Source organism: Pelodiscus sinensis, chromosome 16, assembly GCF_052426305.1.
Source record: "Pelodiscus sinensis isolate ZL-2025 chromosome 16, ASM5242630v1, whole genome shotgun sequence".
Taxonomy (NCBI): domain Eukaryota; kingdom Metazoa; phylum Chordata; order Testudines; family Trionychidae; genus Pelodiscus; species Pelodiscus sinensis.
Window position 1 is genome coordinate 14,140,354 of NC_143067.1, and position 27,587 is coordinate 14,167,940.

Here is a 27,587-nt window from a genome sequence, read left to right on the forward strand (position 1 = left end):
ACTCCTCAGCCAGAGGAAGGAATGCAGCCACCTGTGCACTTTCCCCTCACTCTATGACAAAGGTGAACAGCCAGCAATGTTCTCATATGAATTCAGGGGGAGGGGAGAGCCCTTCAGTCCCTCTGGGGGTTGGGATGCTTGGGGCGGAGGCAGTCCAGGAGAGGGCATGTGTCCCCAGCCAGCCCCTTTCACCTGTCTGGTGAGTCTGTCTCTTTTCTGTATGGTTTTCTGAGAAGCAAACCCATTCTAGCCACATCCCATTTTCCTAGAACAACCTTACCCTGAGCTTGCTTTAAGTTAGGATAAGAGGAAGCTGCATAGCAAATTTGGTGGTCCTAGGTCTTACTGTTTAGGAGGCGTTATTGAACCGACTCACAGAGAGACGGACAGACAGACTCTTTCAAATATATAGTAGACTGCTATGGATGATGTTTAAGGGCTAAATCCTACCTCAACACCAGGCCTGTGTAGTTAGACTTGGTGCAGGCACATGCTGAGGAAGGAACTTTTCCCAAGTTCATGGAGCCTGAGAGCTGCTCTATGGCTGCTATTGCAGTTCTGAGGTTGCACGTTGGCTCAGTGTGGGAAGTGATAGCTAACGATACTGGGCAGCAGCAAATGCACCAGCCCTTCTTCTGCTCTTTCCCTGGCTCACCAGTGCACCACCTTCTCCCCACCAAACCGAGAGGGAAGCAGAGGGAGCCATATGGGACTGAGCTCTGAGGGTTGTAGTGGTGCTGCCCTGTTGGCAACGTTCCACAAACCCTTGATCCTCCCACCAGGCACAGAAGAGCCACATCTGTTCGGCTGCTTCTGAGCTCTCTGCACCTGCTGAGCAGGGACTCTACAGTCCATGCAGAATCTCCTAGAATCAGGGTCCTCATCTAGCACAAGTTTTTATAACAGCTGTGTTTTTCCACAGCACAAAATGAAAGTGTGTAGTCCAGTGTTCCCTGCAAGTTGTGCACTTTTGAGGCCGTTTAGGACATTTAAATGCTACCCAGCTGATTGATAAAGCGCCCACAGCTAGGTCTGGTTTCTATTGGTGGCGCACATTCACACAGGTATTGGTGCACTTACAAATTTATTCCAAATATAAATAGAAAAAAATCCACCAACAGATGGGAAAGATTAGAGGGAACACTGCATTAGAGGGAACATGGCATTGCTGTGGGAAGAGTAGGGAATAGGATATTTGCTGTGATTCACTCAGGTGTTACAGAAGAGGTACAAAATAGGGGTATATAAATTCTATTTCGCGAGCTGGTAGGGCTCAAATCAAGTGTAGTTCTTTGGAACACTGGAAAGCTAAACTTTTTGGCTTTCCAATGGTGGAAAAGATTCATTTCTAGCCGCACAGGCATGTGAAATATTGGGACTTTCCAATTCATGGGTACCAAGACTTAATACAGCTGGTTTCTGATTTTAGAATAGTATCATTCTCAGTCTCTGTAACTACACAGTCACTATGGTATCGTCATGGTGGTAAACAGAGTTTATTTAGACTTGCAGCATTTAATGTATTAAAAGAGGACGAACAACAATTGGTGGCAACTGATGGGCCCTTGTGCTCCCACCTGTTACTTTTATTACCCATCAGTGATTAAGAAAGCTTGTTCTCAAACTGACAAGACAAATCTTGCCCTCCAGTTCATGCACAGGGCTCTCAAGAGCAAAACTTGGCCCTTGGCTTTATTAAGCAGCGTTACATACCTGAATACATGTTCCAGTGCACTCCTTGCAGAGACTGCAGGACAAAGCCCATCTGCTTGCTGGGATATGCGAGATCTTGGTAATGGGTTCCATTTTTTCAGGGCATCCGATGCTAACCTAGTCACAACACAGAGGACGTATGTTAACATGATAGCAGCTTGCAAGTACCTAAAAGGGTGTTACAAGGAGGAGGGAGCAAAATTATTCTCCTTAACCTCTGAGGATAGTACAAGAAGCAATGGGCTTAAACTGCAGCAAGGAAGGTTTAGGTTGGACATTAGGAAAAACGTCCTAACTGTCAGGGTGGTTAAACACGGGAATAAATTGCCTAGGGAGGATGTGGAATCTCCATCACTGGAGATATTTAAGAGCAGGTTAGACAGACATCTATGGATAATCTAGATCAGGGCTACTCAACTTTGGAAGCCCCGGGGGCCACAATGATACTCACAGCACATGCTGAGGGCCGCATCTTAAGTGTGGTCACATATACATGCAAATATATATGCAAATATATGCAAATAGCTTCTTTCACATTGACAGGCATGAATACAAAGATGAAGGCAAGACTACACAACACACAGGCCCTGTTAAGTCAGTTCTGCTGATATCAATAAAATGCAATATTTACCCAATTTCCACCCATAGGATAGCACTTTTAATGAGCAATGACAGTCCAGGAATTTAACTACTAAAACGCATATTGGCAGAAGAGCATTATATTGACTCGCTATTGTAGAGTGTGTTCCCAGTAGAGGCCATGTTCAAAGGATCCCACCTGTAGGCTGCGTGCTGAGCCCTGCGTAAACCCAAATCGCACTGCAGACCGCAAACAAAATGGGCCACGGGCCGCATGCGCACCCCAGGTTGAGTAGCCCTGATCTAGATGGTGCTTGGTCCTGCCATGAGTGCAGGGACTGGACTTGATGACCTCTTGAGGTCCCTTCTAGTTCTAGGATTCTAGGACTGTACCATTTACCCTCATGCTTTTTCCCTGGGATAATGCAAAGTCTGATTCGCTGATGTGGCGAGAGTCGTTTGAAAACACTCAGATATGAAGATGAACGAAATGGCAGGAACACGGAGAGTAGGGCTGAATTTCACCTCCTCTGAGCTCTGGTGTGTTGTAGGTGGTGAGTGGGCATATCTGCTTTTATGTGACCCCCATCCAGCTAGCGGCTGGGCATGTCTGCTCTCCCTGGCAGTGCGCAAGAGGACTGAATCATCCCCTAGCAATCCAGCCTGCGTGCAGGGCAACATGTACTTGAGCTGCCCCAGGAGGGGTAGTGCAGCTACCTTCCCCCCATACTAAAGCATTGCTTGAAAACACACCCTCCAAATCACTTGCCCTGCAGGGAGGCAGAGTGCCATGTGTGCACTATATGTGCACCTACATCAGCTAGGTGGGTGTATGTTCAGTAACAATTAAAAAACAACTCCTAAATGTTCCATCTGGGAAAGGATTCCTCATTAATATGGAGAGATTAACATTACAGCTGTGATATAAACAAGAACAACATTCCCCAGGGGATACAAGCAGAAAGGGGAGGCACAGAGAGCAGGAGGGTAGGTACCTGCAACTACAATTCTACCTGCTGTTGGTTTACTATCCCATGCCTTGGCATCTTTGCTCTTATCTCGCCCAGTCTTTATGAGCACAGCTTGGAAATGCTGCATAGACAATGAGTGAAAGCTCTAAGGTGAGTGCTGGAAATCACCAGGACTGATTTCCAAAGGTTTATGTATATGCAGAGTTAGGTTGTTTCCAAGACATTTGGGTGCCTAATCTCATTAGGGTCCTTTGAAAATGCCAGCTGAGGTTACCTGCTCCTTACCATTGAACGCTTGAAACAAGCAATAAAAGTACATGGTGGTGAAGTGGGCATGCTACAACCAACTATAATCCATATCCAAGCTCATCCCACCCACATCTGGAAAACAGCTGAACAAAGTCTTACTTCTGGGATCCATAAGGCACAGCTAACGTGGACCCATTTTGTCCCGCTCCGGGTGGGTTTCAAGGCTCCCCCTCTCTTCGGGCAAAGCAGACACTTGGGCTGAACTCCAAGGGCACAGGTTCGACAAAGCCAGTTCCCAATGGGAACCTTTAGGATTCCATAGCAAGCCTATGCAAACACAAGAGTTGTTGCATTAGTTATCCCACATATTCTTCTGGAAGGGCATCCCACCAATATACTCCTGTAGTTATTCATTTACTTGAATATTTTTATACAGATGGCTTAATGCCATGGCTTCTGCATATTGTCATAACAATTAAAAGCAGACATGAATCAATCACAGACAACTGGTTTAAATTAAATCTATCTATCTATCTATCTATCTATCTATCTATCTATCTAGCCTAATGCTCGACCCCTAGAGATATGGCCTGTGGTTTAATTAAAGGCCTGGATACCCAACCATGTTTGCATCATGCCTGGCGGCAGCAGCACAAACTTCCCAGGGTTGTTCTGCTAATGGGCTAATGCCCTCGAGAGACTTCTTCTCTCACAGGCCTTGATTTCTAAGCTGAGATCATCAATGGAGTGGGCAAGCAAGACAGCAGACTCTGAAATGAGGACATCGGTCCAGCAGGCATCAGACTTAGACCACAGGCTCACTTCACACAGGTTACCAAACAGCTAGCAGAATAGCAATAACTTTCAGTCATTCCAAGTCCGGGTCCTATTCTGATCTGAGGCAAAAGATTCTCCCTCTCATTAGCAGCCCCCTGAATAAGATGTCTGAAAGGTTAAAGGAAATATAAAACCAGCTCTGCTAGGACTGGCAGCATTCATTTCACTGATCTGCCATGACAGTAGGTGATGCTGTGCAGACTCTTGCCCCACCCCTATAAGCTAGAAAATGGATTTTGCAGGTCCTCCACCTGACCCACTCAATGGACTGCATACATTTAACAGAAAGATAGAGCCGCGCTCTAATCTGAGCAGCATCAGAATTTACAAGGTGTCCTAGATACCGTGCATTCCCTTCGGGTGGATTGAGACACGTAGCTGGCTTGTAGGTTAGTATGTCAGTCATTTCAATTGCATCAGTGCTTTTTAAGAAAATCCAATATCCTCTTTCTCACTTTCATGCTCATTCATCTTGGAAGCAGTGTTTGAAGAGCCTGGATTTCATTGGCCAGAGGTACAGTAAGATGAACAAACTCTTAAAGAGAGAGGAATCCCCACTCAACTGCTTTTAAAGGCCATCCTCCTGACATTCCCATTTCTGTAAACGGCACAGCAGGAACATCGCAGCATGGGGTGTTCTTGCACAAAACAGCCAGTGATGCACTTCACACTGTCTCTTGCTTGGAGATATGAAAAGGTGCTAGCTGTAAAGATCTTGCAATGAAAATGTATTTTCCTTGCAAAGTGGACGGCAGCACTGCTGTAAGATCTCCGCCTGCTATCAGCCTGACTGGGAAATGCACAAAAACACTCCGTGGTGCACAGATCAAGACCAGCTCATTCTATCTTCACGTCTCTCATTTTTAAAGGGTTCATAAAATCTGACGGTGCACAGAAAATGATGGTGACCCGCTCTGCGGGGAGGATCAGCACTGGGTAGGTGAGCTTCCCAGGGGCGAGACAGCCTATCTGCTCAGCATGCCTGCCTGACATGACAGGCCATGTAGCAGGAACCAGATGCTGCTCTTTCCAGAGGAAACACAGCTAAGCCAACATGACAACCAGGCCCAGCCTTAGGGCAAGGCAAACAAAGCGGTTGCCTTGGGCTCTGTGCCTTCAGGGCCCCACGTTGCCTGGTGCCTGCCCAGCCGGCTGCTCGCTCGCTCGCTGCCCTGGCTGGGAGCCATATAGTGCAGCCAACCACAGCGTGCCACCTTGGGCCCTGCAAACTCTTTGGCTGGGCCTGATAACAACTCCTTTCTTTCTGGGGGAGTGGGGAAATCCTGGCCTGTTTGAATGTGTGAGAATTCAGAGGTTAGAAATGTGTGATGGGGACTGCAGAGGGACAGGGTAAGGAATAGACTCACTGGCCCATTACCCTGATGGACACACTCTGTAACCTTGTTGCCTAAAGTCTGAGTTAGGCCACTAATTAATTCACAGATAGTGTAGAGTAGCAGGAGACTTAGCTGATCATTTAAGACCTGATGCAAAACCCACTGAAGTCAAGGCTCAGATTTACTTCATTGGCACAGGATCGGGTTGTTAGTGTCTAACTGTGGCCCCTACCCATAGAAGAAGCCCCCCTTCCCCATGTGAGCAGACCCACTGGATCCTAGCAAGCCCCTAGCGCCACTCACACACGTTACTTACCTGTCACATTCTGCTTTCAGGTGGCAGTGGGCATATACACTGATGAGCAAAATCCTCCCTGAACTTGCCCTCCTTGCCTGAGTTACAGGGAGAAAGCACACTGTCTCCTCACCATGTGGCATGGAGATGGCATACTCTCTGCACACCCATGTTGCACGGAGATGGCACACTATCTGCACACCTGGGGTGAACAGGAAGGCATGCTGTCTCCATGTGTGTGCTGCATGGGGGAAGTGTGCTGTCCCCAGCCTGTGTTATATGGGGAAAGCACAATCTCCATGCCTGGGTTGCACAAGGAAGACATGCTGCTTCCACGCCTGAGTTTTACGGGGAAAATGTGATATTTCCTGCCTGGATTTTCCACCATGGGTTTGTAATGAAAATTCTGAATCATCTTGATATTCTGAAGAATCTGATTCACGGATGAAAGCCATCCAAAACATCCGCCTACGTTGACAACAAATAGCTTAAAAGATCCCCCAAGTCCTGGAAGCTCTGATGCAAATCCTGCCAGCGAAGATCAGCAACAGAACCCCTTAAAGAGAGACAACTACCAATGCTATATGCAGAGGAATCTAAAGAGGTACCCTTTGTTTTCACCAGATGCCTCAAACTAGCTAATCAATATCGGTATCAGATGACTGACCTGATATTTATGGACCTAACTAATTTTCTTTCCCTTGAAGTGACAGCGGATACAATTTTCAAAAGTGCCTGTGTGACTTAAGAGCCTACATTCCATAGAAACTCAAGTTACTTCTAAAAATGTGACTCAATATGGATTTTATTTAGCAGCAAAATTTGCACCTCTAGAGTATGTGAGCACACACACGTTCACTCACAACACTCATGCCTGCACAATATGGCATGCATGCAGTCATACAAATGACTGCCCAAGAGATTATCACATTTCTTCCTTTCTTGCAGCAAGTAGTAGGTGCTAGTGATGTAAAATCCCATGTTATTAGTTAACTGGTTAACTGATTAAATGGTAGTAGGCCGCACCGCAGGTAGGGGCTACTCCAGCCTAGCTGCTTCCAACTCTGCACTGGGAGTTGGCAGCCTTGTGTGGGGCTGGAAGAGGCAGCAAGAGGGGGACAAGGGGAGGGCAAGGACAGCCCTCTGCCCACAGCAGGCCACAGGCAGAGTGTTTGCTCTTGGGTAATGGTTAACTGTTACCCAGTAAGCACTACTCAATAAGGGTGATGCTTGATAATAATAATAATACAATATAATATGATAATATGATAATATCATGGGCAGTCATTTGTATGTCTGCATTAAGTTACCCATTCACATTCCTAGGAGTGTTAAAACTCAATTCTATAAAACAAATATTCTGGCAAAAAAAAAAATCCAATCCAATCTGACAACAGAACCATAAACTCTGCCACGGAAGAGAATGATACTGAAGTCAGGTGGTTCCATATACACACAATGCAATGCTAAAAAATTAGCACTTTGGAAGAGATGCAAGGAGAAACCTATTAGGCCACCCTTCTGGCCTATGAAGGAGAGTTGCCTCCAATGTACAGACTAATGCTCTGTCCAATCCATCAATAAGTGATGGATCTCAAGTGATGCATTAAAGAGACCCTCTGTAGCCACATCTGCATTTTGGGCACTTATGGTCATTAAATCTCCCATGGGAGAATTTAATGGGGAGACAGAAAGGCAGCTGGCACATTAAGTGGAAAGGGCGGGGTGAAAATATTGCAAAGTGGAGGTAGCGGACAAAACAAGAGTCAAGAGACTGCAGAATGAAGTTAGACAAAGGGACAGCCTATGATAAATAGTAATGGGTACAGACAAACACAAGGCGGGGAAAGGTAAGCAGAGATACAAATATTCGGTGAGCAGTCTACAAACAATTTTTCCTGTAAGCTGGGTGCTTGTGCGGCTGCTCATGAGAGATTCCAATGCTGCCCAATTGTTTAGCAAAACGCCCACAGCTAGGTTTGTTTTTCCTAGTGGTGCACATTTGCACATGCCTTGGTGCACATAACTAAATTTATTCCACACATGGATGGCAATATTAGAGGAAACATTGTCTACAACTCCCCCCCTTTTGCTCTTTAGATGTTCTGGGCACGGTGTCATCAACAAAGTGCGCCCCTCTATGAACATAGAGATGCACACTGTGCATCATGTACTTGTGATGTTTGCTGCACCATACCCAAATCATGACATCTTTACTCATGTTTTCCTCCATCTTTACTCAAAGCCTTGAAGAGGTCCAAGAGAGACTTATTTAAGCCTGGTCTAACTGTTCCCACAGGAGCTTTAATGATCATTAATGCCCAAAATGCAGATGTGACTACTTATATGGAAGGTTGAATCAGATACGCAATTCCAAGCTACGTTAATTGCGTAGGTGGAGTCAACGTTCCTTAATTTGACCTTAGGCGCTATCTCCACAGAGGGATGTTAACAGAAGAAATGCTCCCATCCACTTCCCTTACCCCTTGTGAGAAGTAGGAGTTCCGGCATCAACAGGGGCACCCTCAGCGTTTGATTTAGCAGGTCTTTACTAGACCCACTAAATCGAACTCTGAAAGATCAACCGCTACAGTTTTGGTCTTCCGAGAAGTGAAGTCACATCCTCAGTCAAAGCTCAGAGCCAGCTGCTATTTGGCTCATAGGCAACATGTGAGACAGAGGGCTCAAGGAACCTTCCCTCCTAATGCAGGAGTGAGGCCACTCCAAGATTTTGGAAATTGTTCAAGGACTGCACTTCTATGGAAGGGATGTGGGGTCTGGGACAATGGGTGGAGGTGTAGAAGGGAGCATGGGAGGACTGGGGTGCAGGAGGGAATGTGGGGTGAAGGAGAGGGTTATGATCTGGGACAGAGGCTTGGGGTGCAGGGTCCGGGTGGGGGTACGTGTGCAGGAGAAGATTCTGTCCTGGGGGAAGTGTGTAGGAGGGGGTGCAGAGTCTGAGAGGGAGTTGTGACCTGGGAGAAGGGAAGAGAAGGAGTGCAGAGGATTTGGGTGGTAACCTGGGGCAGGAAGTTGGGAGGACGGGCTCGGGGGAGAAGGGGTGCCATAGACAGGCTCTGGCTGGGAGGAGCCCCCCTAGGTGGTTCCCAGCCAGCAGCCCTGTAGGAACCTGAGACAGGCTCCATGCCTGTCTACTGGGCTGACTGCTCCACGTAGCTCTGTTCCAGCACAGGGATGAGGGAGGGAAGAGGGTTCGCTCGCTGCCCCTGCTTTTAGCAAAATTTCTCTGTTCCTATTGGCTGGAAACTGGCCAATGGGAGCTGAGAGATTTTGCTAGGGAGCGGGGACAGCACACAAAGCTTCTCCATCCAGCGTCCAGCACAATTAGCAGCCAGCGGGTGAGCCGCTGTGTAGTGAGGGCGCTGGCGAGGTGGCCGTGGGCCGGATCCAGCCTGCTAGCGGCCTCTTGCTCATCCCTGTTCTAATGCATGACCCAGGGAAGGACTAGGCAAAACTACAGTCCCTCTGCCTTTCCACACTACTGTACCTTTTTCAGGACTCTGCTTGGCCCTGGGCAACAGGGCTTGTGCTTCAGCATGTATCTCAGCTTTGCAGGACTCGTGCTGGCCCTGCTCTTGGGACCTCATTAAACCCATCCCATGACACCCCTCTTGGCCTTACCACCGCCCAAGTTAAGAAAGTCTAAGGGTATGTCTACACTACCCCGCTAGTTCGAACTAGCGGGGTAATGTATGCATACCGAACGTGCAAATGAAGCCCGGGATTTGAATTTCCCGGGCTTCATTTGCATAAGCGGGGAGCCGCCATTTTTAAATCCCCGCTGGTTCGAACCCCGTGTAGCGCGGCTTCCTATTCCGAACTACCTAGTTCGAGCCCCGTGTAGCCGCGCTGCACGGGGTTCGAAGCAGCGGGGATTTAAGAATGGCGGCTCCCCGCTTATGCAAATGAAGCCCGGGAAATTCAAATCCCGGGCTTCATTTGCACGTTCGGTATGCATACATTACCCCGCTAGTTCGAACTAGCGGGGTAGTGTAGACATACCCTAATATAGTATATACAACAGTTTAAATACATCTCTGTCTCTTATCAGAGCAGTAGTCATGTGACTCTGGATCTACAAAAACTACAAGGAGTCCTGTGGCACCTTAAAGACTATCAGCTTTCGAGGGCAAAGACCCATGCCTGTGAAAGCTTATGCCCAAATAAATCTGTTAGTCTTTAAGGTGCCACAGGACTCTTCATTGTTTTCACTGTCTCTGTGAAATTTTAGTTTGCACTGACTTCACTGCTGTTTTTTACATAGCTTGTTGTAAAACTTGGCAAATATCTAGATGAGTGGATGCACTTCCTGGAAAACTTCTGCTTACCCCTGGGGCAGATACCCCTGGCTGAGACCCACTTCCATAAGTGAAGCAATAGCATCCGTGTCCACGCCAGCATGCTGCTTTGTACTCTGTATTCTCATTAAAGCATATGCCTGTTGAGAGCATCAGCCTTCTAAGGGCTGATGCAGCTCTGAACTGTCCCCATGCGGGACTGTACACCCTAAGGATGTACACCCATTAAAAACGTCAATTGGTCAAATGTTATAATGTTAACTGTGGAGGGCTGGTGCAGAGTGGCTGGCAGTAGGGTCCCAAGGTGGGAGGCAGCTCCAGGAAGGGGCCCTTTGGTCACAATCCTGCCAGCCAGCTGCTGCAGACAGGAGGCTCCTCCGGGCTTTTCCTCCATGGGTGGAGGACTGCTCCTGCTGGGCCCAGCCCTCTGGTTACTGGGTCAGCATGCCGGTAAGGCTAATGCTCACCAGGTAACCAGTTACATCCCTAGTACAACCCTGAGTAGAGGCCAAAGAACCCAGGCACAATCAGTTAAGAGGGCCTCTGGAAGTTTACCTCAGGGGCAGAGTTGGGGTGAAGCACTCTGCTCACATCAGGAATAGCAGAGGGCGCCCAAGCCAATACCATGCTTTGCTACTGCAGACTTTCAATGACAAGCCTGTGTTTGTTCTAGCTAGTCAAAGGCCAGCTATGCCCCATCGCGCTAGCCCATGGATGACGAGATATCACTCACCTGGTGCACACAGACATTGCACTTGTCACAGAAAACCATCTCGTTGCCGTCCTCTCCCTCTGGGGACCGGCACACGTCGCACACCACGTCCTCATCGTACTCAATACCCAGGCCCTCCTCCGTCTCAATGGCAATGTTCATGTTCTCGTAGCACATCGTTTCTAGCTCCTCCAGCACTCTCTCCAAAGTGATCTCATCCAGCTGTGGCTTTTCTGAAAGGCAAGAGGCAGAGGAATGACACTGCGGCTGTGCCAAACAAAGAAACGCATCTCGCTTCTGAAAAACAAAGGGTCACCAGCCCTGGTATCCCTAGGACACGTTGCCTGCTGGGATGAAGCACACAGAGGCCTCCCTGTGGAGAATCTTTGCAAAAAGTCGTTACTTCACAAAGGAGATATTTTAGGCTTTAACTTAAGAGGCAGATTTCATGAGGATGAGAAGATCTGTGATTCAGAAAACTGCCATTTCTAACGGTGGATACAGTTTATGTTTCATAGAATGTAACAAAATATTGCTGCTGGCAGAGAGGAAAAATCTCCATTCAGCTGAATCAATGCAGATAATTGGGGCTGACAGTTTAAATGTTCAAGGAGACAAGTCTTGCAAAGATGCTTGCTGCAGGAAGGGCTCAGACAAGATTTGGCAATGCGAAGTCAATGCATTATTTGTTAAGACTGTGAAAAATGACCATTCAAAGGCTAATTAAACACAACAGTAAATTGGGAGCTGAAGGCTGAAATTGAGACTAACATTGTTCTTTGTTTCTGGTCAGTACAAATACTGTCAGAAGGTCAGATACAGGAGGACGTTTTAGCTTGTATACGTTGATTCACTTTTTATTCCCATTGCACTAGCATCGTTAATGAAAACTAGTGGTGAGTATACAGCCACCAGAGGCTGATCCCTCCGTGACAACTATGGGGATGATATCACTTTCCCATGGTGGCAGTGATTTATCCATACTGCCAATCATTGCTACCCATGGGGATGCTACCGCAGTAGCTTGTGACAGTGAAATGTTGCCATTGCTGAATAGTGTTCCAATGAACTCAGTCTCTCACCATCTTCCATTTCAGGTGCTTCTTTCTACGCCAGTTCCTGCCATTGCACTGAAGTCAATAAGAGTTCAACTCACGGATCAATGGCAGAACATGGTTCTCGATCTCATGGAAAGTCTAGCTACACAGTGAGGGTGTGTCTAGACTACACCTCTCTGTCGACAGAGAGATGTAGATAAGGCACGTCGAAATTGCTAATGAAGTGGGGATTTAAATATCCTGTGCCTCATTAGCATAAACATGGCCACCGCTTTTTTTCAAAATGGAGCTTTTTCGAAAAAAAACAAAAACAAAATGGCAATCTAGACGCGGATCTTTTGAAAATGCAGCCCTTTTTCGAAAGATCCTGTAAACCTCATTTTATGAGGGATAAGGGATCTTTTGAAAAAGGGTTGTATTTTCGAAAGATCCAGGTCTAGACTGACGTTTTTTTCGAAAAAGCTCCGTTTAAAAAAAAAAGCAATGGCCATGTTTATGCTAATGAAGTGCGGGATATTTAAATCCCCACTTCATTAGCAATTTCAACATGCCTAATCTACATCTCTGTTGACAGAGAGGTGTAGTCTAGACACAGCCTAACGGTGGTTCACCTTCATCACTTCAAGATCAGGGAGTCTCTTGCGGAGGTTCTGAAAAAAACATTGTATTAGCAAATACTCCTGCGGCTCATCCATATAATAATAAGGATATTTTTATGAAATGCAGATTTTTTTTTTTGCTTAGAAATTCATCTTCCTCTGTTGTGTCTCCCCTCACCTGTTTGTGAGATCATAGTTGTTTGCATAACAATTAGGAGACTGCAAACAGCATTTAGTCATGTCAGGTAATGAAGGAAAGAAAAAGTGAAGTGAAAAAAAAAACCATCCACAGAGTCTATGTGATGTTTCCCAGGAGGCGTGAGAAGCAGAATTACAACAAAAACCAACACCCACAGGTCAGGAATATTTTTTATTGGCTGGGTAAAGGTGATTTCCAACTAAACATTGCATGTCTAAAGTAGCAATTGAAGGTTTGAACTTTCATCTATAATAATGATCAGATGACCTGTGTTGTGTATAAAGGCAGCAGAGAAACTTGACTTGTGATGATGCTTCAGTGTACAAGGGTTCCTTTATTTAACAAATCAAAACACAACCCAACACTGCAATTTTCAATAATTACAGTAACAAGCCACTGCAGTTTACAACAGATTTGGACCATTACTGTATATTCATGTTACAAAGTTAAGGGACTATATAGTGCATAGGTTTTGTATGGTGAGCTAATACTAAGTCAGATCTTGAAATTCTCACCCAGGCCTAAATTCTGAGCCCACTGATGCCAAATGGCAAAACTTAAAGGAATATCAACAGGACCACGATTCAGTCCCTAGTCCCCAAGCAAAGTTCCTTATGCCTTCCATGGAAGTTTTGCTGATTAAAGCTGGTAGGATGTGTTCCGTTTGCACAATGTCCTAATGATCCAATAACATGCAGGGAAAAAAACGCCCTCAATTACAGAGTGCACATGCTGGGAGAAGTGGGCAAACAAACAGGCCATTGTCTTGCTTTCTAGTTTCTTCTCCCACGCTCTTCCATTGGCACAGTTTACTTTGGCTTGACAAGTCGATGCAAACATTCAGATTGGCATTTTACACGTCTGTGTCAATCTGAGCTACAATCTAAGCCAGTCAACCCCATTCCGTATCAGGCCCTTACAAGGGCTTGCGTTGTTATGCCACAACATGCAACGAAGCCTGACATTACCTGTTTTATTGCGAGTGAACCCAACAGATGGATGCCTGATCATTTCAAAGCCCAAATCTGGCACTTGGTGCCTCCCAGGCATTTAGTGAGCTGCAATCATTTCACCATTTCAATCACAATACGCTGGCAATCTGTTTAAAGATGCCTCATGCGCCAGCTTAGATTTAGCCACTGGCTTGGGCTGGGAATTGCATCACAGCAGGGGAGTGCCAAAAGGGAACATGCCATCCTTAAGGATGGCACAACCTACTCCTCTCCTACTACTCCCATTAATTTTACTTTGACCATTTGAGCTGGCTTGCTGTGTGGAGAGAAGCCCCTCTGCAGCTAAAGCCACTGCAGTCGATTTCTGTACTCCTGCTTTTCACAAGGAGTAACGCAAATTTTGACCTTGCTTGGTCAAAACCATGGTAGTGGAGACTCAGCGTTGAAAAAAATCAATCTTCTTGGCCTCTGGAAGAAATCCCTCAGTGCTCCACTGTGGCCGCTCTGGTCAGAACTTGTACCTCTACTGCTCTCCAGATGAACAGGAAAAGCCCCTGGAAAGTTTGATTTTCATTTCCCGTGTGGCCAGCATTGTGAGCACACCTCAGAGTTGGCAGCATATCTGAGCAGCACACGTGGTCATGACTTCCATGAGTTCAAGTCCCATGAGCTCCAGGTCCCAGGAGTGCAAAAGAGCATGCAGGAAATCTTGGACCTCACTGAGGCATGTGGAGAAGAGTCCTCTTGAAGTGCCAAAATAGCAAAAGAAATGCCGAGAGCTATGCAAAGATCACAAAAGTGCCTGGTGGCCAAAAGATACTCCAGGGACACCCAACAATGCTGTGTTAAAATAAAGAAACTGAGGTAATACTACAGTAAAACAAAGGAGGCAAACAGACAGTCTAGTGCATCGCCACAAACATGCCACTTCTACGACCAGCAGCATGTGAACCTGGGGGGGACCCGACCAACGTCCCAAGCCCGACTGTGGAGTCTGCCCAAGGCACTCGGAGCAGCAGCATGGAGGACAATGTGGTGGTGGATGAGGAGAATGGCCACCCAGTGATCAGCAAAAGCCAAGAACTTTTTATCACTTTGGAGCCAATCCCCTCCTCCCAGGACATCTCTCAGTTGGGCACTGATCCCGGGGAGGGCACTTCTGGTGAGTTCACCATTTCTTGCTACAAATGGGTTAAGGCAACTTGGTGTGATGTGCGACAAGGTCTGTGCGTGCACAGCGCAGGAGGCCCGGAACAGCTTAGTAACATGTCTGGAGGTGGAGCAGGAACCTCCCTCTGTATCTCCAGGAAGCTCTCAGATGGGAACACTTTGATCTTTCTCACAAGGTTTCTGGGGAGGCTGCCTGATTCCAACCACCACAGTAAGACGCCTTCCCATGCCAAGCCAGCAGTAAGTGGGATCACATCCCTGCAGCACAAAGCATTGCAGCATAAGGCCCAGGTTTGCGACCACATTCAGTCAGCCTCGGCTATTTATCACTCTATGTGATTCGGAGAAGACTCATATCTTGAATGGCAACCTGGATGAAGGGGAAGCTGTCAGCTAACTGCTGCCTCTGCTGCTAGCATGGCTTCAGCCTTTGGCCCCCCCTTCCTCCTTCCCTCCTGTCCTCCCACCTGCAGGCTCCTGTGGAATGGAAGAGTAGCACTCTTCTGGGAAGCGGGATGTGGCAGACACGGCGAGGGAAGCCATATGAGCTGCTGCCTTTCCCTCGCCATCCCTGCTGCAGGACTGTACCCTGACAGGTCCCTTAACATGCCTGCCTCCAAATCTGGTGAGTCCATAAGGTCCCTTGAGATCTCTGTTGTGCGTCTGCTACACAGTGGCTGCTTTAAAGCTTAACTTTGGCCTGGCACAGAACACATCTTCACTGTCTGTAGGGAGACCTTTGCTGTATGTTAACAGATTAGAATTTAGGCACCACGATGTATCTCCTGTAACGTGTGCCCTTGTAACTTTTTGTTACAAGGAGGGGAAAGCAAGTAGATTGCTGTTTATTCCCCCGGCTTCAGCAGCTATCCAGCTTGCACAAATCTGCAGGTGAAAACGGACAAGGGAAGCCATGTTTAAGACGCAAATGGAATAGAGGAGACGTGGATGGAGCAGGAGGAGAGGATAGTGGAGCAGCAGAACAGGAAAGTGTGCAGGGAACTGCAAACAAAGCATCAGAAGAATATATTTTCGTCCCTGTCGATTGTGGTGGAGTGCCTGGCAGCGAGCCTGAAGAGGGACCCCTCTCATCCCATGCAAAATAACTTTCCCTCTTCACCCAGTTCTATAGCCTCCACCCCCAGGGTCCCCAGGACATGGGAGAAGTGGAGGAACTCAAGGGCAGTCTCACAATCAACCTCCAGGCCTTCGGGAGGCAAAAGGCTGTCCTTGCTTTTTTGACATCCCCCTGCCTTCAGGTCCCACCATGGATTTATTTTCTGTGCCTCCTGTATTCCCTAAATAAAAACACATGATCTCTGAACCACAGCCTCTTTATTGCTTGTATTGCAGGGGAGGGATGGGGCGGGGGATTACAGGCAAACTCACTGACTGCAGGGGCACCTGGCTGAAAGCAACTTGCATGACTCTCAAAACTGGCCATTCATAAAACTTTCAAAGCCTCTCTGATTTGCTCTCATCACTCTGGTGTCTGGCTGCTCAAACTCTCTATCTAGGCCAGCAGTACCCAGCCTTTCCCAGATGGGGACCCATTTTGACAATTCAAGAAGACTTGGTGACCCAGGGCAATTCAAAAAATATGTGTCTGGCTCCTGGGGAGACACGTGGCGACCCTTTTGAAATGTAATGGCGACCCATATTTGGGTCCCGACCCATAGGTTGGGAAACCCTGGTCTAGGCGCTTTACCTCAGGCCCCCACCCTGCCAGATAATGTTCACCCTTGCTCTCGCAAATATTATGGAGCACACAGCATACTAAACCTTCCCTTTAAATGCACAAAAGCACATTCAACCACCATTCTGCACCTGCTCAGCCTGTAGTTGAACTACTTCTTTCTGTGATCTAGGCTGCCCATGTACGGCTTGTGAGCCATGGAAACAAGAGGCAGGCTGAATCGCCAAGGATCACTATTGGCATTTCCACCTCTCTGATTCCAATGTTTCAGTCTGGGAAACAAGTTCCAGCATACATCTTTCTAAAGATGTGCGTGTCAAGCGTCTTTCCCAACCATCCCATGCTGATGTCAGTGAAATGGTCCCTGTGAGCCACCAGTGCCTGCAGCACCATAGAGAAGAACCCCTAGTGGTTTACGCTCTCCTTGGCATGGTGGTGGGGGCCAAGATGGTGTGTTCTATCTATCGCTCCATCGCAGTTAGGGAACCCCACTGTGGCAAAGCCATCCACTATGGCGGGGTGGGCAATAATTTTTGACGGGAGGGGGGGACACTCCAAGAATTTGGAAAGTTGCAGAGGGCTACACTCTTCCATGATATTAATGGAGGAGGTGTGGGGTCTGGGATGGAGGTGGGGTGCAGAAGGGAGTATGGGGTAAGGGAGGGAGTTTGGGTGAAGGAGGCAGTTGTGACCTGGGGCACTGGACTGGGGTGCAGAGGGTTGGATTGTGACCTAGGACAGGGAATTGGGGTACAAGAGGGGGTGCAGGGATTTGGATTGTGAGCTAGAGTAGGAGGGGACTGTGATCTGGGGCGGGGGATTGGGGTGCTTGATCTTGGTGGGGATTGGGTACGGGGGGGGCAGAGGATTTAGGTATGTGGAGTAGGGGGCAGAGGGTTGGGGAAGGGAGGGACTGAGAAGCCAGAGGCAAGCCCCAGCCAGGAGACTTACCAGCCAGCAGCTGGTTCCTGAATCAGCCTCCCTGCCTGCCCCACCCCTACACAGGCTGCAGCCAAGTGCGCTGGAGCCCCTTGTGCTTCGTGGCTGCCTGTTATTGAAACAGTCAACTCCCACTGGCCAGTTTCTGGCCAGAAACCAGCCAATGGGATTGTGCTGGGGGTGGAAACAGATCCTAAAGCTTTCCACCCTCCCCTCCAGACTCAGAGTTTTTAAAGATACCACATTTCTCAGCAGCGAGCAGGTGGGGCAAGACAAGCAGAGAGCCTGCCTGGGGCTCCTGTCAGCGTCCGTGGGTTGGATCCGGTGGCTTGGCAGATTGCATTCAGTCCGCAGGCCATATTTTGCCCAGGCTTGCACTACGGTATCCACATTTCCCAGAGTCACCACCCTCCGTAGCAGAATGGTATTGATCGCTTTGGCTACTTGTATAACAACAGCACCCACTGTAGATTTCCCCACTCCAAATTTATTCCCAATTAACCAGTAGCTGTTTGGTGTTGCAAGCTTCCACAGGGCAATTGCCACACTCTTCTCCACTATTAGAGCAGGTGTCATTTGGGTGTCTCTCCGCTTCAGGCCAGAGGAATGGCATTCACAAAGTTCCATGAAAGTGGCCTTGTGCATGTGGAAGTTTTGCAGCCACTGCTGATCGTCCCACACCTGCAGCACTATGTGGTCCCACCAGTCTGTGCTTGTCTCACAGCACCACAACTGGCGTTCCACTGTTTTCAGAGGATCTATTTCTGGCTAAGTTTCCAATTGGCTCAAAGCAAGGGCTTGCCTGTACAGCATGCCTGTGGCACTCCAAGTTGGAGGAGTTTCCTTCTCTTCTTCTTTTCGGCGTAGTGATGTCCTTACACACTTGAAATACTGCACCATTAGGTGCACCATGGTAGACATCAACATCACAATGGTTTGATGCAAAATGGGATCCATGAAGGGGGCTATGCTTGCACTGCTATGATGTTTGCATGGACCAAAAAAAGGCATGAAAAGACTGTTTCCCATTGAGCTCAAGCAAGGGGGGAGGGAGTAGACAAGCGCATTATGGGACTCTGACACCATGAACCCATAAGCACTGGCTGCACACTTTTGGTCCCAGAGTGCACTGGGACTATAACCCCAAATGCAAAGCAGTGCAGGCACTGTGGAACAGCTACCCACAATGCATAGCTCTTAAAGTGGACGGCAATCTCTCTAATGGGGATGCGCTACTTTGGATTACGTTGAATTCTTGCGCACAGTGGGGAAGATGGACCTTCGACTTTGCAAAATCGGTGACCAAAAATCAGCTTTAACCTTTATCTCATAGGCTGTGTCTACACTGCACCTCTTTCCGGAAAAGGGATGCAGATTAGACACATCTGAATAGCAAAATCTGTGGGGGATTTAAATATCCCCCGCGGCATTTGCATTTACATGGCTGCCGCTTTTTTCCGGCTTGGGGATAAGCTGGAGAAAAGCGCCAGTCTAGACGTGATTCTCCGGAAAATAAGCCCTTTTCCGGAGGATTTCTTATTCCTACTTGAAAGGGGTGCCAATGTAGACACAGCCATAGTGTTGACAAGGACTCAGACATTACTATGAAAAGTGTGGCTAAATGTTTGCTATTCATGAATTAGGAGAAAGAGGGAAGGCTGGTTTCCATAGGAAACCTAAAACTGACCCCAAACTCCGGAGGCAGGATCATATTGGTGTCTGCAGAGTGCCCATTACACTCCAAGTGGAAACTAACTTCTTATACCTGCAACTGTATATTCTTTCCCTGTCTGTTACAGCCCATTTCCCTATGTGAAGTGTGTGCATTTTTAATTGATAGTGATACCCTTTCACTGCCCGCCTAACGCACAGGAAGGGTCATGTCGATGTCAAACCTCTCCCATCTCACCGTTTAAAACCCAAATGTCCTACTTAGCTTTGAAAGTGAGTCTGATTCCAGGGGAGCCTTGGACAGGCACTCAGGAGCAGATTTCAGCCTCTGAACAGCATTTGAAATTTACAAGCAACATCTGTAATGAATGAGCACTAACTGATCACTTTTTAAAATTTTTCATTTTTATATGGCATCAGGCACATACAAACATATTCTGTACAGATGCATTTACATGTGGAATTAGTTTGCGAAGCTCTATTCAGAATACCTTAGAGTCTACTGAAATGACAACAGTACTTAATGGGTACTCGGCAATTAATGGCTTATGAATCACTAGGGGGCTGTGCCCACTGCTCGCTGCGCTGGCCAACCCCCCTCTTGCGGGGGGGGGGGGGGGGGCCGAGGCAATGGCAGCTCTCCCTCCTGGCCACCGGAGAGTGCTGGGCTGCGGCTGCACCAGCCCAGGTCCCTTCTCTCTCCCTCCACCCCACCAGTTCAGGTCCCTCTCCCCCGCCCCTGGCCAACCTGGGCTCCTTCTCCCTCTTCTCCTCCCCACCAACCCGGGCTCCTTCTCCCTCCCCCACAGCCAGCCCAGGCTCCTTCTCCCTTCCTCCACCGCCAGCCCGGGCCCCTTCTCCCTCCCCCACAGCCAGCCCGGGCCCCTTCTCCCTCCCCCATTGCCAGCCCAGGCTCCTTTTCCCTTCCTCCACCGCCAGCCCGGGCCCCTTCTCCCTCCCCCATTGCCAGCCCAGGCTCCTTTTCCCTTCCTCCACCGCCAGCCCGGGCCCCTTCTCCCTCCCCCATTGCCAGCCCAGGCTCCTTCTCCCTTCCTCCACCACCAGCCCGGGCCCCTTCTCCCTCCCCCATTGCCAGCCCGGGCTCCTTCTCCCTTCCTCCACCACCAGCCCAGGCTCCTTCTCCCTTCCTCCACCACCAGCCCGGGCCCCTTCTCCCTCCTCCATTGCCAGCCCAGGTCCACCTGCTCCCTTCCCCTCCCCCACAAGACAGGGTCCCTTCTCACCCTCCCACCAACCCGGGCCCTTTCTCTCCCCTCCCAAACCCTAAGCCTCCCGCTCCTGGCCACAGAGCGTGTCAGGCCCAGCTCTAACCCTGGTGGCCGGGGAGGCGCAGGGGTGCCTTCCTGCCCCACGTGGGGCGCAGGGAGGCCCAGGTAATGCCGTGTGCACACAGTGCTCTGGAGCACTGTAGTGTGCTGAAGGGGGGAAAGCAGCAGCCTGGGGGGCACTGTCTCGACCTCTCCCCGTGCAGTCCTGCCTGGGAGGATGCTGTAGAAGCTATGCAAGTTGTATCCGTTAATGAATCAGTTAACTGGTTAAACATTAGGTTAACCTAATGTTTGACCGGTTAACTGACTAAGCGGGATCCTGGGTTGGGGACGGCTCCAGCCCAGCTGAAGAAGCCCCTAGCCCACCAGGCTCCCGCTCCCAGCCCTGTGCAGGGCTGGCTGCCGGCCCCAGCAGCCAGCCACACGGGGCTGGCTGACAGCTGGAGGCCCCACGTGGGAGCCCAGCAGCGCCTGGAGTAGCCGTCTGCCTGTGGAGGGCCATGGGCTTCTAGGGAACCAATTAACCATTACATGGTAAGGGGTGATGCTTACTGGGTAACCAGGTAACTAGTTAATCCTTTATCTGTTCACATCCCTAGTTGAAAAGTATAATTCCCACATCCTTCTAGGGAGTCCACAAGCAAAGGTAAAGCTGATAGCCTCTCTCTTCCCAGACAGGGACACTACTGTTTAGGGCAGGGGGAAGACAGAGAGTACCACGTACCCAACCAAACCAAGCCCTCAGAGAAGGGTTGGAGGGAAATGGGGTGGAGTTACGAGACTATAATCCATTCCAGATATGATTTAGGAAAGGGGAACATATACCTGTTATTTGGAGCTGGCTCCTAACAGGAGGCTATTCTTTTTATGCGTGCCTTCTGGGCATGTGACAGAGAATTATGCTAAAAAGCCTCATTTTCTCCCTACCCACACAACTGTGGGGTCATCTGCGCTATTGGTAGATTCCTAAGGATCCCATCATGTTCCTTTCCTAGAATTAACCTCTTGACTCATCTCCATCAAATCCTGGAGGCCTCAGCGCTGTGGTTACCACGCTGACTCAGATGACACGGCCAGTTTCTGTGGAGAGACCAGAGGCCCAGTTCTCATACAACTCCCTAAAGGCCAAACCACAAGTAACTTGACTACCCCTTCACTGCGAGGACAGTCACAGCTTCTTTGTCAGATTCTGAAGGAAGTAGGAGAAAGGTACTTGTGATGGGGTACAGTCACAGAAGACCCCTGGGAGGGGGGGCAGTTCCCGGAGTGCTGACAAAGCCACTGACACTCGCCTCCTTGCTCTCTGGGACTTCTCACCACCCTGTCCTGCTGGGCCAGATCTCCTGGTCTCTCCTAGCCAAGGTACAGAGCTGACATCATTGCCCCCTCAAAAAACAATACAAACACTGAAACTCTTCAGGTCTGAGGAAAATGCAGTCTCAGGTTCAGCTTCAGGAAACCCACTTCCCAAATGGGATCAGAACTCCAAATAAATCAGATAAATCATTCAGGTAAGTCCCCTTTAACAATGAAGGAGGATGTACACACTGATTGCTCCCCCGAGTAACAATTATTTACACTGGGCTTGACAGCAATACAAGTAATTTTATTAAGTATTAACAATAGGATTTAAGTGATTGCAAGTGAAAACAGGCAGATCAAAGTAAATTACAAATTTTAAGTAACAGAAAACGCACAGTGAGTTCTAATACCCTAAACCTTATTGCAAACATACCCCAAAACAGTTCTTATTTCAGCTAAACCTCCAAGCCAGGGAAGATCATTTTCCCTGGGGTCTCTGGTTAACTTCTTGGTGATGACATGCCAGCCAAAGACAAAGAGCATGAAAACTTTGCATGTTAAATAGCCCTTCTTTTGGGTGGGAATTCTTTGTTTCTACATTCTCCCCTTCCATGGAAAATTACCTGTCCAGACCCTGCCAGTTGGGGTGGTCACATATTTTTCTAAGACCAACCACTGCTGAGACTTAAAGGACAAAAGAGGCTATTTAGAGGTGATTACCCAAACACTGAGGTGTCCCAGCACTGGAAACACCTTCAATGGCTTTAATTTGCACATTTAAAACCATAAGCCATTCCATACTCCATATTTCTAACCTTACATACAAGAATGATACATACACCAAAATAAGATATACAGATCCACCAGACTGTGACATTAAGATTGATAGCTTACATGAGGTATTTTATCCAAAGCATCTTCATGTTATGCATATTTGTAGCCATTAATCAATTTCATAAAGTATGGGGGGGGGGGGGGGGAATGTGAAAACTTCACAATGCTCCATCTGGAGCTGAACTCAGAACTACAGCCTATAAGATTAAGTTGCTTGCCTGACATATCAGATAACATGCTTTTGGGTTAATTTATACTAATTTATTATTATCTAATATATAAAGAAGAATGTTGGTAAGTTTGTGTGCTAATAACTTGAACACTATACGAGCTACCACAACCAAACTTTGCATGGGATAACCTTTCATCCAGGAGAAGGTTTTATGGTACTTTTGGACCTGATCAGGCCTGAGCTCAATCTGTAAAAATCAAAAAATAACCCACCGCGCTGCACTACAGGGACTGCCCCTCCTTGCCCGCCGCTTGTGGCCCCCAGTACTGTCTGGAACTTGCCTCCTCCCACCCGCGAGGTTACATAAGCGACCTTCTCCCCACCCCGTGCTGGCACACAGTGCCCCGACCCCCACAATGGCTCAGGCACCCACCCTACCCCCCGCGGCACCTGCAGCCCCAGACGCGAGCTGGGGCACCCCCTCCTGCGTGAAACCTCCCCTCCATCCAGGGTCGCACCCCCTTCCTCCAGCGATGACGCGGACCTATATTTTAATCCCTATAGAAATCAGTGCAACTTTTCTACCATTCAAAAAAAGATAATGGATTACTGTTTTTCTACATTTTGTTCCTCTGGTTTCCCGAGCAACGCTGGGTAACTCCAGTTATTATTCATTATATTTTGTATAGATATAGTAGGTATTGTGTTATAGGTATTCATGGTATTAAGCCGTAATGGTAGAGACCTACAGGCCTGTATCCTGTATGAACAGCTAAAGCATATTATAGGAGTTTGCATAAGCAACCTCTGCCCCAGATACAATGCTTGCTCAAGTATCCCTCAACTTTGGGGGAACCAGATAGAGGAACTATACCTATTTTGAGCTGGTTCACCCGACACCAGAATCAGTCAGTAACCGCAAAAGAAACAGCAAAGCAAAGAAACTGCTAAAAGGGTCAGAGAGGATGGTTTTAGTAACAAGATAATCCTCATTAACATGTAGTATTGAGCTTCATAATTAACTAACTTACAGAATTAGACTACCCATAAATTCGTAGGGTGAGGAAATAAAATATGGTCATGATAGGTCGAGTCAGAATCAAGGAATGACAAGACCCAATAAATATTCATATTGCTTAGTCTAAGAAACTAAGTTTTAGTTCTAGTTCTCTCTAAGGTCTTCTTTGCTGCTCATGCACTTTGATCAACTATTAGCTTAGCTTCATAGTATAGCTTAGCTGTTCTACACTCTACCTGCCTGACCTTTAACTTCATTTCCATGCCAGGGGCGGGGCTGGTCCTATATCTCCTCAGGCTACTCAGCCTACTCAGACATGGGTGTAACTACTAGCTATATTCCCTTATAGGATGAAAGTTGAGAAGTGACATTCTTTTGCTAAAATACATTCTACACCTTTCTGCATTCTGGTTTGAATGTACTTGATATGGTGGGACAGGTGGAGCCACCTTTTGCAAAACTGCAACTTACTTCCAACAAAACTGCTCTTCACTAAAGTAAGTTTACTGAAACAATAAATCCTTTTATTCTATGGAGTATGCCTGGAGATAAAATAGCTATGAACAAACAAGTAGTCAAAAACCAATAATATTAGGAACCATTAGGGAAGGGATAGTTAATAAAACAGAAAATATTATAATGTCACTATATTAATCCAAGGTATGCCCACGCCTTGAGGACAGCATGCAGTTCTGGTTGCCCCACCTCCAGGGCTCGACAAATTATACAATCTACTCGCCCGGGACAAGTAGATTGTAACCCGGAAGACCTGGGTTCGGGCAATCTGCGCACGCGCAGATGGCTGGACAGCGCGGCTGGCGAGCGGGGCTCGCCATGGTTCGGCGAGCCCTGCCCATCTCAGAAAAGGTATCCAAGAATTGGAAAAGGTAGCAAGAAGGACTATGGAATAGCTGTCTAGCTTCCATATAAGGAGAGACTAAAAAGACTGAGCGTGTGTCTACACCAGGGTTTCCCAACCTATGGGTCGCAACCCAAATATGGGTCACCATTACATTTCAAAAGAGTCGCCAAGTGTCTCCCTAGGTGGCTCTACCCCTCCACCTCCCCCCGTTTTTGAATTGCCTTGGGTCACCAAGACTTCCTGCATTGTCAAAATGGGTCCATCTGTAAAAGGTTGGGAACCACTGGTCTAGACTGTATCTGGGGCTTGAAATAAACTATGCAAATTGTGTAGATTGTTTCAAGTTAATTTAAAAATAAATCACTATTCCGAAATGTCCCTTATTTCTCGTGGAATGAGTTTTACAGGGATGTTGGAACAGTAAGCCCATTATATTTTGAATTAACGGGTGTGCTCAAAAGATGCGGAATAGCTATTTCTGGATATCGGAGATATCCTAAAATAGTTCTGCAGAGTAGACGTAGCATGAGAGTGCTCAGTTTGGAAAAGAGGTAACTAAGGGAGGGGGGAATATAACAGAGATCTCTAAAATCACAAATGATGTTGAAAAAGGGAATAAAGAAGGGTTATTTATCACTTCACATTATGCAGGAATCAGAATCACCCAATGAAATAAATAGGCAGAATGTTTAAAATTAACATAAGGCATTACGTCTTCACATAATGCCTCGTCAACCCATGGAACTTGTAGCCAAGGGATGCTGAAAGTGATCCAACCATGCAATGATGCTGATGTAGAATGAGATTTTCAAAGCACTGTAGGTGATTTAGATATATAATCACTATTAATTACAATGGCAGCTATGCATCTAATACCCTAGATAGCTTTGAAAACTGTAGCCTCGTGTTCATGTGGTGAAGTCATTCACTAGACTCAAGAGGTCTGGGTTCTGTTCCTGGCTCTGCTGCAAAATTAATATGTGACTGTGGGAAAGTCACAAGTGTTATGTACCTCAGCTCCCTGTCTGTAAAAAGGGGAGTAACAATACTTCCTTCCCTGCTGGGGATGCTGAGAAATACTCAAGAGAGTGCTGTGATGCACAGCACAGAAATATTAACACATAACGTGCTCACATTCTATATTAAGATAGCATTTATAAAGAACAAATTATTAATACATGTTTTAATAACTGATTAATCAATTGTTATAGACTCCATTAGGTGAGTAGACTGGTTATAACTATGGTTTATAACAGTAGATACAATCTTCCACTTATGTGTTCATAACTATTTACAACCCAAATTACCCATGTTCTACAACATGCTTATGATATCTAGTCATCATATGTTAACCATTTATAAATTGAACTTCAATCTACAATGAGACCAATAAAATAAATAAGCATACGATCTGCATATGACCAAAATATGTGCAACAAAACTTCTAGGTATTCTCTATAATCATATCCTGCTAATACACTTCAAAGATTTACAGGAACTAATTATCACCCTTTATGCCACCCACTGACATCAATTATTGCTCAAATTTCAGATGATGACAAAGTGTTTTAGAAGCCACTTAATAATCTGCTCTTTCTATAATAATGCTTCTGACTTGCAGAGTTGTCCTGGGGCACTTCTGATTAAAGCTACTGCATCCCTTGCAGCAGCTAGACTCTGAATATTGTTTGAAACTGATGCAATTATTTTAAAGGGTTTATGTAAGTGATAAACAACCATACAGAAAAACTGATTGTGCCAAAAACTAAGCCAGCTACAACCTGTGTTTATACTGCTCTCTGCAGAACCTGCTAACCTATTTGCTAAGGGAACAGTAGAGGGCTGCTCCTGTAGTCTGCCTCCACACAGAGTTAGATCATCTAACGCTTTCATTTTCAGGGAAATGTGCTTCACCTCTGCCAATGGCTTATGAAACAGCTACCTGCAAATACATCTGGATTCCCTAACAGACTGTGGTGAGATAAGCGTAAAGGCCAAGGTTATTTTCACACAAAATTAGGTTGGATTATCATTTTAAGCATCTTTCATTTCTTTTTTCTTCTTCTTCCCTGGAGAAACACTGCCTAACTTTTGTCATCTCTGGGACAGATTCTGACACCTTCACTCACATGCAATCTCACATTACTCCATGAGTAATCTGGCTGAAACTAATGTGACTCCTCATGGAGTAAGATGCTCCTGAACCGGAATAATAGTCTCAGAATCTGACACTGATTCCTCCTTCTAACTTTTTTAATGGGCAGCCTGGAAATAAAACAGTCAGCCTAATAAAGGTCTATAGGCTGATTTCTGCTGTCAGATAAGCCCATGCAGGCCTTTATTGATCTATTGCATCTGTGAGGAGAGGTGTAAGAGGAAATAGTATTGACTAGAGGATAGGGCACTGGAGTGAGGCCACCTGGACTCTAATTGGTTCTGTCATTCTCCAGTAAGACATTTATTTACCTCATCTCACTGTGTGTTGGTTTTCCCTTCCACAGTTTGCCTGCCTTGTTTTTTAGACTGCCAGCTCTTTAGGACAGGGGCTGCCTCTTCCCATGTGCATGCACAGTGCCTATCACAATGGGGCCACAAATTCAGTCAGAGGCCTTTAGAGGCCTGGCATCATTAATAATCCATCCCAATGACTGAAATAAAAAAAAAGAAGTCATATCCATTTGCAAAGTGGCATGTGCTCTGCTGGCCTACTAAATAACAAAAAGCCACACTTTGTTCTCATTGACACTAATGGAGTTAATTCAGACTGATACATCTGAGACCAGTATCTGGCCCTAAATGTGTTCTCAAGATAC

At 47.1% G+C, this 27,587-nt stretch overlaps 1 protein-coding gene across 5 annotated transcripts in view; it reads right to left on the bottom strand.

The window, feature by feature from the left end:
• JADE2 (jade family PHD finger 2) overlaps positions 1-27,587 on the bottom strand; it is a 181,840-nt gene that overhangs the window by 35,474 nt on the left and 118,779 nt on the right. For 4 of the 5 annotated variants that reach the window (XM_014570002.4, XM_075900395.2, XM_006116053.5 and 1 more), the window contains exons 6-8: positions 11,034-11,245; positions 3,672-3,839; positions 1,714-1,830 (exon numbers count right to left, since the gene is read on the bottom strand). In XM_014570002.4, the coding sequence (XP_014425488.2) occupies positions 1,714-1,830; positions 3,672-3,839; positions 11,034-11,245 (497 nt within the window). The remainder of the gene's footprint in view (positions 1-1,713; positions 1,831-3,671; positions 3,840-11,033; positions 11,246-27,587) is intronic. The other variant, XM_006116055.5, reaches the window with a different exon arrangement.